General features: G+C 38.1%; 1 protein-coding gene across 1 annotated transcript in view; it reads right to left on the reverse strand.

Annotated features, from left to right (window-relative positions):
• Positions 1-19,414, reverse strand: part of plxdc2.S (plexin domain containing 2 S homeolog) — a gene marked incomplete at its 5' end in the record, with an annotated part of 248,605 nt that overhangs the window by 49,736 nt on the left and 179,455 nt on the right. The window contains 3 exon segments of the mRNA NM_001093186.1: positions 7,403-7,484; positions 10,284-10,379; positions 15,261-15,360. Of these exon segments, the coding sequence (NP_001086655.1) occupies positions 7,403-7,484; positions 10,284-10,379; positions 15,261-15,360 (278 nt within the window).

Genomic DNA, 19,414 nt, shown 5'->3' on the forward strand with positions numbered 1-19,414 from the left:
TTTACCACTTTAGGCACTTCTGAATTTATGATTAGCCCTGTACTCACCTGGAGGTACAGAATAAGTTTTTGTTCATTAGGGCCCTGACAGATGAGAAGATTTATCAGCCCGCATTCCTTCCAAAGCTCTCCTACCAGCAATAAAGTGAAACGTTGGACTTAGAATCTCATTACCTTCCTCATCGGTCAGGGCTCTAATATAGAGGGAAAGATTTTAATGTTTACAGAATATGTAATCTTTGATGTTGAGAGGTAAGCCTGATCCATATATATGCTTCTATACAAACTTTCACAATCTACAGTTTATTATTGATGGAATAACTTTCCCTTAAAGGGCATGTAAAGGCAAAAAAATACAATCCCATTTTTACTTTCTTTAATGAAAAATAAACCTATCTCCAATATACTTTAATTAAAAAATGTGTACCGTTTTTATAAGAAACCTGACTGTTTGCAGTGAAATTCTCCCTTCATTTACTGCTGTGGATAGGAATTGTCAGACGGTCCCTAACTGCTGAGCAGGGAAACAATCATACTTATGAACAGCAGGGGGAGCCCCCGCCTTACTTACCAGCCATGCAGAACTCAAGCTTGTCCTGTTTTGATAATTAATGAAGATCCCTAAGCAGCCCAGACCACACTGAGCATGTGCACTGTCTTGTCTTGCAAAGATGTTTAACAAAGTTACAAGATGACAGCCCCCTGTAGCCAACTTTGAAAGCATAAATCATTTGTTTGATTAGGCTTGTGGTGCAGTAAGTTCATGTTTATGTTTAGTATACAAAATACAGCATTTCTAGCCTTATTCTATTTTACACTTTCCTTGTCCTTTAAAAGTATTATTTTCTAAATGGACAAAACTTGAGAAATGAATGTGTTACAAGAAGGGCTGTATTTATGTATATATATATATATATATATATATATATATATATATATATATATATATATATATATATATATATATATATATATATATATATATATATATATATATATATAGGCACCAGAGGACCTTTGCCCTGAGGAGGCAGCTTTTGGGGGACAGCTTTCGTGGTGCCTATATATTTGAAAAAATAATTCAAAAAAATGTTCCCAGCTGAAATAGGGCAGCCCAGATGGGGGTGAGGGTGTACAGGGACCAGTGTTGGGGTGCTGGAAGTGACATCAAATGCACGCTGTGTGCAACTTCATTCCGCATGCTGGGGGCTGCTGTCTGGTCCGGTGCCTAGGGTGGCACCTAAATACATACCTGGTTATAACAAATGTTCATTGATTCACAGTTCACAACAAATTGGGGAAGAAAAGTGATATAATGATATTATATTTAAATCATCTTTAAATATCCAACTGTATCTTGTGGGAACTAAATAACACACCAAATTAATTTATTTAAGTTTAAAATACGTTTATTCTGGTTTCACATTGAAAGAATCATCAAAATGTTGCTGTTACCTTGGCAACTACATCATATAATCTACAATAAAACTTGACTTGAATGATGATCCTTACACACAGAAATGACCTCTGCCGAGTGCTAATCATTGATTATCTTAAACGAAATGTAGTAAAAATGATAACATTAATGTCATAATTCTCACTTTTCAGTTCTTTGCCTGTAGCATCAAGTGCTCTTAATATTTGTCCCTTTTCCAAGAGGCTAAATGCTGATTATATTCATCAGCTTAATAGATTAATGTTGATATTAATTGGTCATCTTTATCTGTGGACGAGAAATGATTCATGTTTGAAATTTTAACATCAAGAGATAAGGAACATTGCTTCTGTGCACCACGTTAATAAAATAATCTAGATTATGGACCACACTGCAAAATATGCCTTGTGATTTTGAAAGTCTGTACTGCCGTTGGTCATTGGTTAACACAAGATGTTGATTCATATCATCGCTAATGTGTAGCTATATCACAAATAGGCTGGTACACGATCTACTGTTCCCTGGATGAACTCTCAGGCAAGATTTCTGTGCTCCTGTATGCGATCGACAGATCTCATGTATAAGAAATCCCGTACAAAATCAGAATTCCACCACTATAAATTTCTTATGCCTTTGTACTGCCCTATCCAGGCTAAACAAGAGTTATATAGTGCACTCATAAATAATAATAAATCCAACTCACGAAGCTTGTTTTCCATATTCAAATCACTACTTTATCCATATAAAACATGTAGAGAACATAGGACTTTGCTGGCTTCTTTAAAAGCAAAGTAGATTCTATCCACAAATTATTTTTAAACCCCCGAGATACCAATAATCCCCCCTTTCTAAATATCCTCCATATTTCCCAACTCTTTAGGTTTTATAACTGAAGTCTCAAAACTTCTCCTTTCCTCTCCATCAACAACTTGCTCACTTGATCCCATGCAATTTCCAATACTAAAACAATGTGCTCCCATCCTTACTCCAGTACTTATATACAGGGCCGCCATCAGGGGGGACAGGGGGGACAAGCGTACCGGGCCCGGGCATGAAGGGGGGCCCGGCAGCGCTGCATTTTTTGAAGATCCGGGCCCCCCTTACGAGCGCCCGAGCCGTACGTCCTCCCTCTGCGTTGCCGAATGCGGAAGTGCCGAAAAGCCGAAGCCGATGCGCCGAAAAGACCCGAAGTCACGGAAAAAGCCGAAGTCACGAAGCGCCGAAAAGACCCGAAGTCACGAAAACAGCCGAAGCCGAAGTCCTGAAGCAGCGCAAAGACCCGAAGTCACGAAAACAGCCGAAGTCCTGAAGCGGTGAAAAGACCCGAAGTCACGAAAGGAGGCGAAGTTGAAGTACTGAAGCCATGAGTTCAATCCTACTGAACACCAGTTTGTGTTTTTTTTTTTTTTTTTAATCCCCTGGCCACCAATGTATTATTTTAATATTCTATAGGCCCCTGCCAACAATCTTTTTTTTAAAACATTTTTTTTGGGGCCCCAATTTTTTTTTTAACTCGTAAGGGGCCCCTTGCCACCATTGTTTTTTTTTGGTTTTTATAAAAAAAAAAAAAAAACTTAATTTTCTTTTTGGTGGCCCCAAATTTTTTTAACTTGTAAGGGGGCCCCTGCCACCAGTTTTTTTGTGTTTTTTTCAAAAAAAAATTTTTTTTTTTTCAAATTTTTTTTTGGGGCCCCAATTTGTTTTTAACTTATAAAACTTAAAAAAACACCTGCCACCAATGTTTTTAAAAATAAAAAAAAAAATTTGTAATTTTTTTTTTTTGGGGCCCCAATTTTTTATAAGGGGGCCCTGACCATCAATAGCTTTTTACAACTTGTGTGGGGGGGGTTACTTTTTTAGCGCTGCGATGTGGAGTGGGCGGGATATGGGGTGGAGCTTGGTCGTCAGTGTTGTCGGGGCCCAGGGGGCCCCAAAAAATTTGTTGTACGGGGCCCCGTGATTTCTAATGGCGGCCCTGCTTATATATTCAATTATTTGCTAACTTCTGGGACTTTCCCCTAGTTATTCAAACAGGTCTGTGTCTAGCCCATTCTGGAAAAGGCTACACTAGACCTATCCTGTTTGTCTAACTACCACCCTGTCTTTTACAGCTAGCCTCAAAACTTCTGGAACGTCTTGTCTTTTCTCCTACTACTAACTTTCTCTGCACCCGTAATCTGCTGGATTCTATGCAGTCTGGCTTTTGACCTGCACACTCCACTAAGACTACCTTATGTAAAGTTGCAAATGATCTCCAGACTGCTAAGACCAATGGACATTACTCTATTATCATTCTCCTGGACTTATCTTCTGCATTTGATACCATTGACCATTCTGTTCTAATGCAAATTCACCATTCACTTAGTATCAGGGTTGGACTGGGGGGCACGGGGCCCACCGGGGCGGGTTTCTCGGGGCCCCCTCCAACCCCCACCCATACTACAAAGCCCATTCTGGGGTCCCTGCCACGTGTGCACATGACCCCCGTGCACGCTTGCACCGGAAGTGATTTTCAAGGGCGCGCCAATGAGAAGGTAATCCTTATCCTCGCTATTCCCAACCAAGCACCAAACGGGTTTGGTGCAGCATCAACTTGCACAAAGTGTGGTTTAGCATCTCCAATGCTGTGTGAATGGCATCTTTGCTAAGTTCCTGTTGAGAGGCACACCTACCGGCTCCCACACACGCTTGTACCTCTCACTACCACAGGCTCAGGGCTGCCGTAAGAGAGCACGCACGCCCTCACACCTTTCTAACCAGGACCAGCAGGAGTGGGCTCAGTGCAGTGGTGGCAGGGAGCAGGTCTGGGCCAGCAGGGGCCATGAGAGGCAGGCCCACTGGGTTTTTTGGCCCAGTCCGACACTGCTTGGTATCAAGGATCGAGCTGCATCCTTGTTCTCTTCCTAGCTTTCGGACAGCTCCTTCTGTTACCTTTGCTCAAAAAATCCTGTCCCCCGGTTCAGAGTAGTGTGGGGGTGCCTGGGCTCTTTACTTGGCCCCCTGTTGTTCCCGTTGTACACTCGCCCTTTAGGAGACCTTATATCATCTTTTGGCCTTAAATATTAATTAGTGGTTTACATGAGGTGTGCATAGCACATAGAAACATGTTATCACTTTTATTGGAAAATTTCTTATAGCCTTAAAGAAAGGCACACCATGCACCTTGTTATAATAAAAGAATAGCACTTGAGATTGATGTGAAGATGGTGGTGAAGTAGCAACTCCGATAAGACACAAATTATCTTTTTATATTTGGAATATCTGCAATAAAGTTCTTTGAATTATGTTCCAAATAGGCAATTCCAACTATAGCAGTTACCAGTAATAATAAAGGTTGGTCAAGGTGGAGAAATGTATTAAAATAAATCCAGCATTTGGTCAGTCTCAGAAGGGGGTGTCTGCCGAATATGACTATATTAGTGACAAGGAGTGTGTTGCAAACGTGCAAATGAATATCCTGATTCCTTAGGTGAACTAAAGATTAAGAGAAGCAATTAAAGGTTAAAAGGAAGGAACAGTCGGAATGCTGGCCCAAGGATGAATTTGAATAAAAATGTTGCCATTGTAACAACTTTCTAATATCTGTCTCTGGTGAACAAAATTTCCTCCAAATATAGTGGTGGGCGAATTTGGGGTGTTCCGCTGAAAAATGTGCGAATTTCCCATGAAATTTGCGAAACGGGGAAAAATTTTCGAACCGTTTTTGCCGCTGGCGTCTGTGTTTTTTTATGCTGGTGTCCCTTTTTTTTATGCCAGCACAAATTTATTCGCCGCAAATTCACGCCTGGCGAATAAATTCGCCCATCACTAACTATTAACATACATTGGGGCTGATTATTAATGCATGAGCCTCCAATCAAAACAAACAGAGTTAAATCGATGCAGTAACCAGGCAAGTGTGAGTTTAGGAAACATGGATTTCGAACCAAATGCTCAATCCCAGAGGCATTAATAAATCAGTGTGGTGGTCAATCTCTTCAGATAATAAAAGTTCACCCATTTCTGAAAGGTGTTCATCTGCCATATTCCATTTCAATGTAGTCACTTTAATTCTAGACAGTAGATTAGGCTAATGAGTTAAAACATGGTACATCCCACATACATTAACATATTATAATAAATAAAACTGCCATTGCAGGAGAATCTGTTGAAATACATATTAAATATATGGCTCAAATAAACCTGTGTTTTTATAGAGCACAATTAATGGCCTATAATTGTTGTAAAATGCTTTGTATCCAGCAATCACAAGGCTAAATTGTAATAGGGTTATAAAAAAAGAGAGGGGAGGCCTGATTAGAAAGATGAGTAATAAAAAGTAGCAATAACAATACATTTGTAGTAGAGATGTGCGGGTCGGGTTTTTTTAGTGTTTCAGAAGTGTTTCAGAACTAAGTTATATTTTGCCATTTCAAGCACAATCTCCTGTGATTTCATTTTCTTACAAAGTTAAACATTTACAATGTCAGTACATTTTATTTAAAATGCTATCCAGTACTTATTATGAGGGCCAGAATGTCTGAAACAAAGGTTATGATTCTTAACAAAATAAGGCAACAATGTGATATGTGAAGTACTGTATGTTATAGTTAGTACAGGTATGGGATCCGATATCCAGAAACTCATTATCCAGAAAGCTCCGAATTATGGAATGTCTTCCATAGACTCCATTTTATCCAATAATCCAAATTTTGAAAAATGATTTCCTTTTTTTCTATAATAATTAAACAGTACCATGTACTAAGAGATAATTAATCCTTATTGGATGTTAAGACATTATATTGGGTTTATTTAATTTTTACATGATTTTCTAGTAGATTTAAAGTATGAAGATACAAATTAAGGAAAGATTCGTTATCCGGAATACCCCAGGTCCCAGCATTCTGGATAATAGGTATGGGACTTCATGGAGAGCAAATAAATATATCAAATACATCTGAATTTGTTTGTTTTCTTTTACATCTTCAATACATTTTGAGCCCTTGGATTTAATGCAGTATTCTGAACAATGTATTAAAAAAGAATAATTTCTGATCAGCAAACCAAAACATGCTGCAGAAGCAGGTGGGAGACATAGTTACTGACTGTAGTGATGTGAGAATTTCTCGACCCGCAGCCGACCCTAACCCGCCCGCTCCCTACCCGCACCCGACCGGTCCCGCTGCTCTCCTTTATTTATAGACCCGCGTCCGCCCCGCAGTGACATCACAAAAGGGGCGGGCGGAAGTGTATATATTCCAGAAGCCGGCAGTACTAGGTCGCGGGCGGGGAGAGCAGGAGAAGAGCTCGACCCGCACCCGCCTGTGCATTTCGTACAGGGGTCGGCCCAAACCCGCCCGCCCCGCGGACCTCGGGTCGGCCCGCACATCACTAACTGACTGCAATACAATACATAAGAAGTAGGAGGGGGCAGCAAGGGCAATGGCAACACAACAAAATCCATTTGGCAGAGCTGGACGTCATTGCCTACTTTATAAAAAAATATAGCAAATATATTTTGTTATCTGTTCAAGGGCTGAAAATGAAATTCATCATTTTCAAATGGGAACATAGTTTTGGAGGTGTTTGGAGTGGCTGTAGGGTATAGGAAAATGGTTCTCCAACGTCAAGTGAACCCACAAATGGACATGATTTATGCTTAGTAGCATAGAGACACTTAGCGCCCTTTCAATTCTCAATTAAACGAGCTCATGTCAAATAAGGTTGTATATTTCCTCTTTAGATCTTTTTTTTCTAAATAGATTTTAAAATGTGGAGAAACGACAAAAAGATAACTTATCTAAAAAAAACTGTGGAAAAGCAGCATCATTGTTCCCAGCACTAAACATATTTTTATACCTATGTATTTTTATGGAAGCACTGCCAAAGCACTTGCCCCACATCTGTACAGTATATACAGTATTTAATCATTTTATATAGAAAACCATAACTACACAGAAGACAGATGAAAGAAAGACGTTATTCTCACCTTTGGAGAATATTGCACCAGCTGCAATTGAAGCCAATCATGGATGAGACACAAGAACTGCAGCTGTTAAACTGGAGACAGGCTGAGGATAAAATGCACCAGTTAGTTATATATAGTAGATAAATAAACCCATGCATGTTTTCTTGCAGCATGTAGAGGCAATATACAGAATCTTGTATGCATTAATGTAGCTAAACTGCATGACTAAGTTGTTTTTAGCTGGATAGAATTAAGTTAAAAAAGTGTTGTACAGGTATCGGTTATCTGGAAACCCGTTATGCAGAAAGCTCTGAATTACGGAAAGGCCGTCTCCCATAGACTCCATTTTATCCAAATAATCCATTAAAAAAATATTTCCTTTTTCTCTGTAATAATAAAACAGTAGCTTGAACGTGATTCCAACTAAGATATAATTAATCCTTATTGGAAGCAAAACCAGCCTATTGGCTTTATTTAATGTTTATATGATTTTCTAGTAGACTTAAGGTATCCAAATTATCCTTTATCCGGAAAAACTCAGGTCCCAAGCATTCTGGAAAACAGGTCAAATACCTATATTGGGTATTCAAAGAGAACATTAAAGTCAGGGCCGGATTTAACAAAGCGGCGCCCCAAGGCCGCACAATCCATACCCTTGCTGCTTCCGGTCGCGCCGCCCTATGTCCGCAGGGTCCCGGCTGTGGCGCTCGCTAAGGCAGAAGCGCCGGGGAGGGTTAAGTCTCCAGTGCTTCAAAGATGCGGATGGGTGGCGTGCCGCCCCAAAACTATGTGGCCTCGCCACAAATCCGGGCCTGATTAAAGTTCACAGATAGCAGACACACTCTCACAATAACAAGACAGATGATAGATAGATAGATAGATAGATAGATGATAGACAGACAGACAGACAGATAGATAGATAGATGGATAATGGATGGATAGGTAATGGATAGATAATGGATGGATGGATAAATAATAGATAGATGGATGGATAGATAGATAATGGATGGATAGAGAGATAATGGATGGATGGATGGATGGATGGATGGATGGGTGGATAGATAATGGATGGATGGATGGATAGATAATGGATGGATAGAGAGATAATGGATAGATGGATGGATGGATAGATAGACAGATGGATAGATAATAGATGGATGGATGGATGGATAGATAATGGATGGATGGATAGATATATAATATTAAATATTACAGCGGATATATAGGACTATGGTTAGAATCAGGAAGCACTGAGAATGTTCTTGGCTGAGGATCAGTAGGAGACTCTTTAGAACTGTGGAAGGTCAGTCCAATAAGTCATGTCATGGCTCAAAACAAATCAGATATAATAATAAAATTTCTGAACACAATTACAATCATAATCCATGTTATTGTGATGTATTTTCATAGCGTTGACAATTCCCTCCAATGCATTCACTTTTATACAGTATAACAGTAGGATGAACTCTTCTGTCGTGTTTGAAAATGAATAAGGAAAAGCTTGAAGAGAACTTCAAAGCATAAGGATTTTTTGTTTGCGTTCTACAAAAGGGTAAAACCCTGTGATCAGTATTTAAATAACCTTCAATACACAGATTAATAGAAGTACACTGTAACCTGTTTTAAAGGCAAAATACAAATTTTGGGGAAAAAAATAGTTTTGCTAAAAGATTTTATGTACTGTATATGTTTCATGGTTTTCTTTGTTCCAGGCTTTCCAAAACTTTTCTGCACCTTCAACAAATTTTTCATATTAGCATAGTTTCATGAAAACATTATTTAATTAAACACAGCGCTGTATAGATTATTGTTATATTTTATTATATTTCCAGCCCTCATATATTAACAATCAAAAATGCATATTCCTATATTCACAGTCCGATATTAGGTTTAAATTCACAACATTATTTTCAATGTTGTCAATATTGTCAAGTTGATTTCGTTTCACTTAAGGAACTGATATACTGTAATGCATATTTTTATTACAATTCTTTTCAAATAGAACATCTGAAACATATCATAAATACGTTTACAGTCTATATAAGGCATGATAAACGGCCCAATTCCGGTAAAGTTTTTCCATTTAACACTGGCGGCTCTATCATTTCAATAATGTGCAATCTGTCCTAATTATTTCATTTCATGGCATGGGCAATACACAGTCATTTTGTAGAATGACAGTTATATGGTTTCAAAAATAAAACCTGAATAACGTTCAGGTTCAATAAATGTACACTTACATGAATGAAATCAATTTCTAGTTACGTCTAACATTCGGCTTATGGTTGGCTTTCATAGTTATCTCTTCTCTATTCAAGTTTATAGGTTATTAAAAAGATAGATAACGTTCATCAAATACTTTTCTTATAGGATCATGATAGTATTAAATCAAAACTAAGTTTACAATGGCAGATACTATTGCCCAGTTTTCTTATTTTTCCTTTGATCTGCCCATATTTAAATCCGAGGCCCAAAAGTTTTATCACAGTCTTTATGGAACCTTGGACCCTCCAACTGGATGTATTAGTAAGCCTGTATTATTATTATTATTATTATTATTATTAACATGTATTTATATAGCGCCAACATATTGCCAGCAATGTTCCCTCTAATTCCACTAAATTATTTTATATGCACATTTTAGGGCAGAGACATACGCTCAGATTCGGGGACATTAGTCGCCCGGCAAATCTCCTCTTCTTCGGGGTGACTAATCTCCCCGAACTGCCTTACTGGTAAATATAAAGACTTGTACTATTATTATTATTAATATATAGCGCCAACATATTTCGCAGCGCTTGCAGAAAGGTTTGTCTACCTTTAAAGGGGATATAAGCACCCTGATTAGGACATTTTAAATAGAAAAATGGTTTAGTATATATTAAGCCAATATGTTACTTACTTGCTAGTGGCAGCATCTCAACAGCAGAGAAGCTTGTAATTTTGGTCATTTCCAACTCCACTCTGTGATACTCGAAAATGGTCCTTCTACGAACATCTATCAATGCAGAAAATACAGACTCATTTTAGTTGTTAGGGTTAATGGATGCAAACTCCAGAAATAACATTAGTAATGTTTCCATGAAAACTGAACCCAGGGCTGGAAAGAGAAATAAAGGGACCGTTTTCTGGGGAAGCTGGGAAATTAACAAAATAGACAAAATGTCTAGCCCCATGTCAGATTTCAAAATTGAATATAAAAAAAATCTGTTTGCTCTTTTGAGAATTGGATTTCAGTGCAGAATTCTGCTGGAGTAGCACTATTAACTGATGCGTTTTGAAAAAAACATGTTTTCTCATGACAGCATCCCTTTAAAGAAAAGTAGGGATGCACCGAATCCACTATTTTGAAATCGGTCGAACCCCTGAATCCTTCGTGAAAGATTCGGCCGAATACTGAACCGAATCCGAACCCTAATTTGCGTGGGAAGGGGAAAACGTTTTTTACATCCTTGTTTTCTGACAAAAAGTCACACGATTTCCCTCCCGCCCCTAATTTGCATATGCAAATTAGGGTTCGGATTCGGTTCGGCCAAATCCTGCTGAAAACGCCCGAATCCTGGCCGAATCCCGAACCGAATCCTGGATTCGGTGCATTCCTACAAAAAATTCATATTCTATGAAGAAATAACTAATCATTTCCTTGACTGTGATGCGCACTTTATGGGTCAACACATTTGCCTTGCAGCATTTAAAAGAGGTTATTCTGTACTTACGCTTAGCTAAGCAGTTTTGCAGATTTGATAATGTTGAGTTAGAAAAGGCTCAGTTATTTTTCTCTGGATCAACAGTGTACAAGCTTTTTCATTTTATTATTTAGCAGTGATACATGGTCTGATGAAGGCTCTCACCCTTGTCAGAAGAAGTTAATGAACTATTTTACATTGCATCATAAAATGAAAGGAATGTCATCTTCTCAAATATAATTAGCTCGGAGATCTGTGTGTACTTTATGCCCTTTATATTCCCAAGGACCAATTAGAAAGGTCTAGTTTGCATGATATTTCCTCTTAAAGGAGAACTAAACCCCCCTATGGCTAAAAGTCTCATTCCCTTCTCCACTAGCCAACCCTCCCTGCTTTTTCCCCCCATAGTGTTTAAAAAGAATATGTGCCCCATCTGGCAACACTAAATTTGCAGAGTCGCGCAGCGGAGCTCAGGGACGATATGTTTGGACAGTTCAGTATCTTCTGTATTCTCTTCTTTCTTTTTGGTAATTTTCGGAGCTCTCTAACACCAACTGCACATGTGCCAATGGCTGAAGTGTCGGCGCTCACGTTACAAAGATACTGAAGCATCTGATCATGGCGCCACTGAGCTCCGATGTGCTACTCTACAAGGTCAGTGTTGCCAGATGAGGCAGGTATTTCTTTTAAAACAATATGTAGGGAGAAAGCAGGGAGGGAGGCCAGTGGAGAAGAGAAGTAGGAGGGTTTAGTTCTCCTTTAAGCTCTTTTTTTAAATAATCCTTTTCAAATTGTGTTTAATAGTTCTACAGTATATTGTTTTATTACTTATTACTTTCATTTTCTATTTTGCCTGAGCATTGCCTTTCCGATAAGTAGTCCTGTCCTTCTTATTCTGTCATACCTGTGATTAAGGTGGAGATAAGGGGTGGAGCGCTTTACCTGTCATCTCTACAAATAGGAGCAAATTATTTAAAGAAGCTTGGAGGAGGGCAATGAAATTTTAAGCACAGGTACAGATGAAGCCACTTGGATTTGTGTGTTAAATGCGTCATGACTCGGGATTAACTGAATAAACTGTGTAGTCATCTTAACTCATTTAATGCATTTAACCTTTACCAAAGAACCATTGTTAACAATAGTTAATGATTTAATTACATTGTTTGCTGTGACACAGTTTTCTGTGTTAAATGGGATAAATGGGTTAAATGTGTTTAGATATTCTCTGTTAAACACACAAACCAAGCTGGCTTCATCCAACTAAGCATCCCCGATATGGCCAGTCCTACACTCAACTTATATCTGAGGCCAATAAAAGGGCAGCCAAGTTTGGGAGTTTTGCTTTGAAAGCAGCAAGTAAGTTGCAGGTAAAACTTAGTCCCTTTGTTAAATGTATAATGAAGCAATAGAATGAATGATCCAATATATCTTATAGGGGGTTCCCTTTCCTAGAAGATGAATTAAAGTTCATTCAAATAACTGATTCCAGTACAAACAAAATCCAACAAAATAACTGTCTTTTGCACAAATTCTGCATGTAGAGAGACATGATGTCTGGTGATTTTAATAGAGTGAGCTCTAATACATCTTATAGGCAAAAGGAGCCCCCTTAAAGATATATTGGGTCATTCATCTGACACCCAACTCCTGAATGAAGAGAAACAGATGTTGAGAGAGGAATACTGCAGATAAACTTGATTATATCAGAAACGGTACATCATTTTTAATAGATTGTAGTTAGAATGTTTCTTAAATTAGTATGCTGAAGCTTATATTAAGGGGGTTATTTACTATAATTCCCTGAAATCCCAAAAATTCGTGATTTTCTTATAAAATCGGACTTTTAAAAAAATCTTTTCGGAATTTATTAAACCCCGAGGGCTAAAAAGCCCGAATATAAAAACACAGCATTTCAAACAGTCCCATTGATTTTTGGTTGTGTCGGGGGTTTCGGACAATTTCACGATGTTTTCGGGGAAAATTCACAAAAAAAATCGGAGCTTTTCCTGCAAAGCAAATTTTCGGGAAAATGTAATAAATAAGCGTTAAAAAACCCGAGTGGGTTAGATCGGAGTTTGTAGCAGCCGATATTGAGATAAATTCGGACCTTGATAAATAACCCCCTAAATTTTCATGATACTGTAGTTCTCTTTTAAGTGGCAGACAAAGATGAATGGAGGGCCTCAAGAGCTGAATATGGAGGGAAAAGTAACTATAGAGTTGGTAGATTGCTTCATTCTACAATATATTAAAAGTTACCTTTTTTCCCAGTCGGAAAAGAAAAATGTAATTGTTGTTATGGGTTACTGAGCGAGAGCAAACCCATATTGCTATGTAACTCCCTGAGAAAGAGGAGACACATGAAATTGTGTCTTGTACCTAGCATGTCACACCAGCCAAGTGTTCATTTTGTAGTTTCAGAACCTCACTAGAATGTCAGGTGACTGAATGTCTTTTAAATAAGGGCAGCAACAGTAAGCACTGTATAAGAGCACTGTCATTAGTCTCTCTCCGGACCAATTTATTTTGCTGTTCTGTCAGGATTCTATCATAGCAAGCAAGGAACCAATACATTCTCGTTTGAACTTCAAAAACAATTTCATTTCTAAAGAGATATGCCCAGCCTGTCTTTGTTCCTCAAACTAAACAAACTCCCAGGTGAATTTGTACCTTCTATCTGAAATACAAAGTCTGATCACTATCTTTCTGTAATTTTACAGAACATAATAGAAGATAATCGTGATCAACACTTTTTCAAATATAAAGTATTGAAACGAGTGGTCTTGTTCTTTAAATGGGGTAAAGATGCAAAGTGCTTTCCATTCATAGAGTAGCATGTAGACACACATGGTGTACACATGCATGCCTCATACTAGCATTTTATTTATTACAGTAAGTGCTATATAGGCACTTAATGCATCTGGCTCCTTTGCAATTGCAAGGTATATGCACACTTAAAGGCGTCCCTGCTTACACCTACCTAAATGAACCCTAAAAATGTACAAGTCATAACAAAACTTGTGTAGTAAGCTTAAAAAGAATCAAAAATCATTACTCTCCGAACTGATATGTAAGTAAATAACTAGATAGAATGATGAACATGGCTAATGGTGGGTCTGTTGTCCTTATTGCTTTACCCTTGCTTGTAATGAATTGTGTTTCACTGCAACTCAAGGAGAAAACAAAACAACACACAGGTTAACAGATGAGATTCAATGTTGATAAATGTAAAATCATGAACCTGGGATGTAAAAATATCCAAGCCACTTATACCATTAATGGGACTGCACTAGGCAAATCCATTATGGAAGGACCTTGGAGTCCTTGTAGATGATAAACTTGGCTGTAGCAAGCAATGGCAGTCAGCAGCATCAAGGGCAAATAAGGTCTTGAGCTGTATTAAAAGGGGCATTGATTCACGGGAGGAGGGGGTCATTCTTCCACTGTATAGAGCACTGGTAAGGCCCCATCTAGAATATGCCGTACAGTTTTGGTCTCCATCACTCAAACAGGACATTATTGTATTAGAGAGGGTACAAAGAAGGGCAACTAAGCTGGTAAAAGGTATTGAAAATCTTAGCTATGAGGAAAGACTGGCCAAATTGGGGTTGTTCACGCTGGAGAAGAGGCGCTTAAGGGGTGATATAATAATGTATAAATATATACATTATATTCCAGTTGACAAGTAGGCACCCATTCCAATTAGAAGAAAAGAGGTTCCATCTTAATATTCGGAAGGGTTTTTTTACAGTGAGAGCTGTGAAGATGTGGAATTCTCTCCCTGAATCAGTTGTACAGGCTGATACATTAGATAGCTTTAAAAAGGGGTTGGATGGTGTTTAGCAAGTGAGGGAATACAGGGTTATGGAAGATAGCTCATAGTACAAGTAGATCCAGGGACTAGTCCGATCTTGGAGTCAGAAAGGTTTTTTCCCGCTCTGAGGCAAATTGGAGAGTCTTCAAAAGGGGTTTTCTGCCTTCCTCTGGATAAACTAGCAGTTAAGCAGATTATACACAGATTTAAGGTTGAACTTGGTGGACGTGTGTCTTTTTTCAACCTAACTTACTATGTGATTATGAATCTAATCAGCTTGAAAACATGCAAGTTTTTTTTTTTAATTGCAAATTTAAAAATGTTAAATCAGTTTTAAGTTTTGGTAGAATCTCACTACCAACGTCAGACTTTAACATACTGGGAATTTGCTGAATCTTGTGAACGACCACAAAGGCATCTGACAGCCCCACTTTGACTGGATGATTGGTCGAGCTTATCTGCATCACTGGAACAGGAATCTGCAAGATAAACCGAATCATTTGTATTAGGAACAGCACAGCCAGACAGAAGAATAGGAGTAACAGAACAGAATTGTCCAACAACTTCATTAAAAAGTACTGTAAAGCCCAAACCCTGAAAAAAGACAGATCAAAGGATCTGCCCAGCGAAATGCTTACAAAATGCTAACATACAAGCCCTTACTATCTACTGACTTCAATACATATCTTGCCCAAATTTATGCAGTCTATTAGGAACAAAGTATTTTCTTAAATGGATGTAAATATGCTGTTTGACTCAGCACATCACAATCTGTTTATTTAATACAAATACATTTTACCAGACCCATCAAGATATCAACCACCATAACAAAAAGGGGCACCATGGCTTTGCCTTGGAAGCACCTTTGGTAAACATAGAACATTTCTTTAGTGCTTGCCTTTATAAATTCAAGTTCATCAATAACAAAAAATTCTGCCTTATAAACCAATAGCATCTGCTGCAAACTGTTATTAAGACAAGCCTTGCATCATCTCAGAATCTTGTTTGTGCATCAGAATGGGGGACCTGATGTCCATCCCCATGCCCTGGCTACACAATTAAATGGTTAAGAGAACGGGGGAATGTGGGGAGAGCAGTGACATCCAGGAAGTGCTGAATGGAAAGTGAAAGTAATTGTCTGCCCTGCCTCTATGCCTAGGCATAGAGGAGGGGCAGACAATATTTGATTGACAGCTGAGATTTTTAAATGTGTTTATAACAGCTATGAATGCTTTAATAAAAAATTGAATTTGGATTTCATGTTTAATTTGAAAATGACTTTTATTAGACAGTTTTTTATGTCTGGGTGACAGGTCCACCTTAAATAAAAAATAATACAAATATATACATTTGTAATGTTAGTACAAGCCTGTGCCCTAATTGTAAATGCCCTTGTGTCAACAGCAAGTTAGAGAGCTCAACAAATTAATATTAACTTGTTACATAACACTAATGAAATCCTGTGAGCGAATAGTGTTCTGCCTGGAAATATTCCCCCAGGCATTTGCCTGACATTGTGAGAGCTTTTTGCACGTTATACAATATAATCGAAGCACAAGTTCGGTATCATTAGGTTTTAATATATTTTGTACTGTACAAAGGAAACATTTAATGGTCACATACCCCATCTGTATTGTACTGTAGCTCTCGCAATGTATGAAAACTTTGTATTTCACTTTCTTACAGAAATTCTCAGTAGGTTTGCAAGTTCATGCAGACGATTTGGTTATACTGGGGACTTCTGTTCGCTTTAAGCTACACTGTTCAATTTACAAGCACTGGAAGTCACTGCATTGTCCCATGGGCTACAAACTTGTGGAGGCTGAAATGCTGGTGCATGAAGGATGGTTTACATCAGCTTTCCAGCTCAGTAATAAAGATAATGGTCAATTAAACATTCTTTTTGCAATTGTCGGCAAAAAGGAAATGGAAACTAAAATATGGCTGAAAATCGAAATAACCTTTGAACAACAAAACTCATAAACCAACTTTATAGTGTGAAAATGTAGACACAGAATAAGATTATTACAATTCCTAATATTCAGACCCCACCCCCCAAAAGAAATTCGCTTAGTTTCAATAGGCTGCGTAAAGTGTGTAAAGTAAAGTAGAATTTGCCTACAATAAATTCCATTGTCCATTGCCTATGGGGCAAATTTCTGTGTTCACAACTACTTGTCAACAGTAGCACAAAATGTGGTTCTTTTGTTATTTGAACACAAAAGGCGTGTGCGTTATGTTAGAATCAAACAGACATTGCTTATACTTGTCCTTCATTTGTGTGCCTAAGAATTAGCAATTCATTCACCCTGGACACTGGTGCCAGAGCACGAGGGGGCACAAAAGTGTGTAACATAACACTCATTTCAAAAGCACAAGTGCCTATGATCTGATTGTGCTCTGCACTAGCGATGAGCGAATCTGTCCCGTTTCGGCAAAAAATTCACTACTAAAAAAATCACTATTCTGCACCTGGGTCAGATTGAAAACACAGAACTAGCTGCACCAGCCCAGTTCTCACCACCTGAAATAGGACAATACAGTAAGTACAGATGCACTTATTTATATTGGCTAAACAGACTAAACCCCTGTGAAAATGCTGAAGAATAGCACTTAAAATTACTATTTCTTTCCTTATTTTACTTTTTAAAAACATTTTTCCTTTAATACTCGCTTTGCAATGGCTTTAACACATATTTTAAACAGACTGTGCAGGAAAAAGGGGGCTCAATAAAAAAATAGCAATTAATTAATCAATATATGATGGTTAATAATAAATAATTAAGCAACAGAAAGTTTATATCATATTACGTGGCCTATTAAAGAATCTTACCAAACTGGAATAAATATATAAATATTTAGGTAAATATTGCCCTTTTACATCTTTTCCCTTGAGCCCCTATTTTATGATATTCTCTGTGCTGCCTCAGAGATCACCTGACTAGAAATACTACTTATTTACTAACAATCAAATTAAAGTGATACCATTATTGAAAGTTTTTTGCGGCAATAAAGCTGGCCATAGACGCAAAGATCTGATCGTTTTCTGATCTGATTTTCGGACCATGTATGGAGAGTCCCGACATTTTTCGTCCCATGGAGATTGGTCGTTTGGTCGATCGGACAGGTTAAAAGATTTCTGGCGGCTGCCGAATCGTACGAATTTCAGTGGGAGACTGTCACTAGCTTTTGTCGGACATAACTTTAGTACTATTGCTGTCAGGGGCAGAACATCCGCTGATCTGTTCTTTTTCTACTTTGTTTGATCTGAATGGTTAGTGGCAGGTCGGGAGATGGGGAAGTCCAATCGTTTGCATTATTGGCCAGCTTAATAGCGAATTCTAATTTCTTAAACTCGAATGTACAATATTTATTGAGGATAAAAAACTTACATAGAAAAAAAGATATATTAAGAAAAAATCTAAAAGCTAGCGAGCTGATGTGGAAGTTAATGGAACTTGTTTTAGTAAAATTTAAGATATTTTTCATTAAACGTTTTCAACACTTACCAGATTTGGCAGAAATTGCTTGGTAGAATGTCATTTTGCTGAGCTCGAGTTGTTATTTCTAGGGATGCACCGAATCCACTTTTTTGGATTCGGCCGAACCCCCGAATCCTTGGCGAAAGATTCGGCCGAATACCAAACCAAATTCTAATTTGCATATGCAAATTAGGGGTGGGAAGGGGAAAACATTTTTTACTTCCTTGTTTTGTGATAAAAAGTCACTCGATTTACCTCCCTGCCCCTAATTTGCATATGCTAATTAGGATTCAGATTCGGTTCGGCCTGGCAGAAGAATTCAGCCGAATCCTGCTGAAAAAGGCCGAATCCTGGCCAAACCGAATCCTGGATTCGGTGCATCCCTAGTTATTTCACATTTTAACACGGTTGGAGTTTCAGGTTTTTTCTTAAATAAGCGTACGGTTGAGTTTGGCACATTTTCTACTTTTTCAAAACCCTAGAGAACATTATACATTGGTGGCAGGAGTACTTTATGAACACCGAAAACTACTTATCATATACGGCAAAGACTTAAAACATGAGGATCAAAATTCTCACCCGAGGAAGTCTTGTTACTGTGCTGTTAGTGATGTTGTGGAATTTATCTTATTCGCCTCTTGTTTTTATATATATATATATTTTTAATAATATCAAATAGTATCATTAGTACAGGTATGGGATCTATTATCTGGAAACCCATTATCCAGAAAGCCATCTCCTGTAGACTCCATTATAATCAAATAATCCAAATGTTAAAAAAAATAATTTCCTTTTTCTCTGGAATAATAAAACAGTAGCTTGTACTTGATCCCAACTAAGTTATAATTACCGTATATACTCGAGTATAAGCCGATCCGAGTATAAGCCGAGGTACCTAATTTTACCTACGAAAACTGGGAAAACTTATTGACTCTAGTATAAGCCTAGACACAACTACAGCCCTGTCTCCCAGCAGCGCACCTTCCGCCAAAGAGACTCCCCCAGCGATCGACTGGACTTCTTTGCAAAGTTGATGGTGACAGAGAATTGT

The sequence above is a fragment of the Xenopus laevis genome, chromosome 6S, assembly GCF_017654675.1.
Source record: "Xenopus laevis strain J_2021 chromosome 6S, Xenopus_laevis_v10.1, whole genome shotgun sequence".
Classification (NCBI taxonomy): Eukaryota; Metazoa; Chordata; class Amphibia; order Anura; family Pipidae; genus Xenopus; species Xenopus laevis.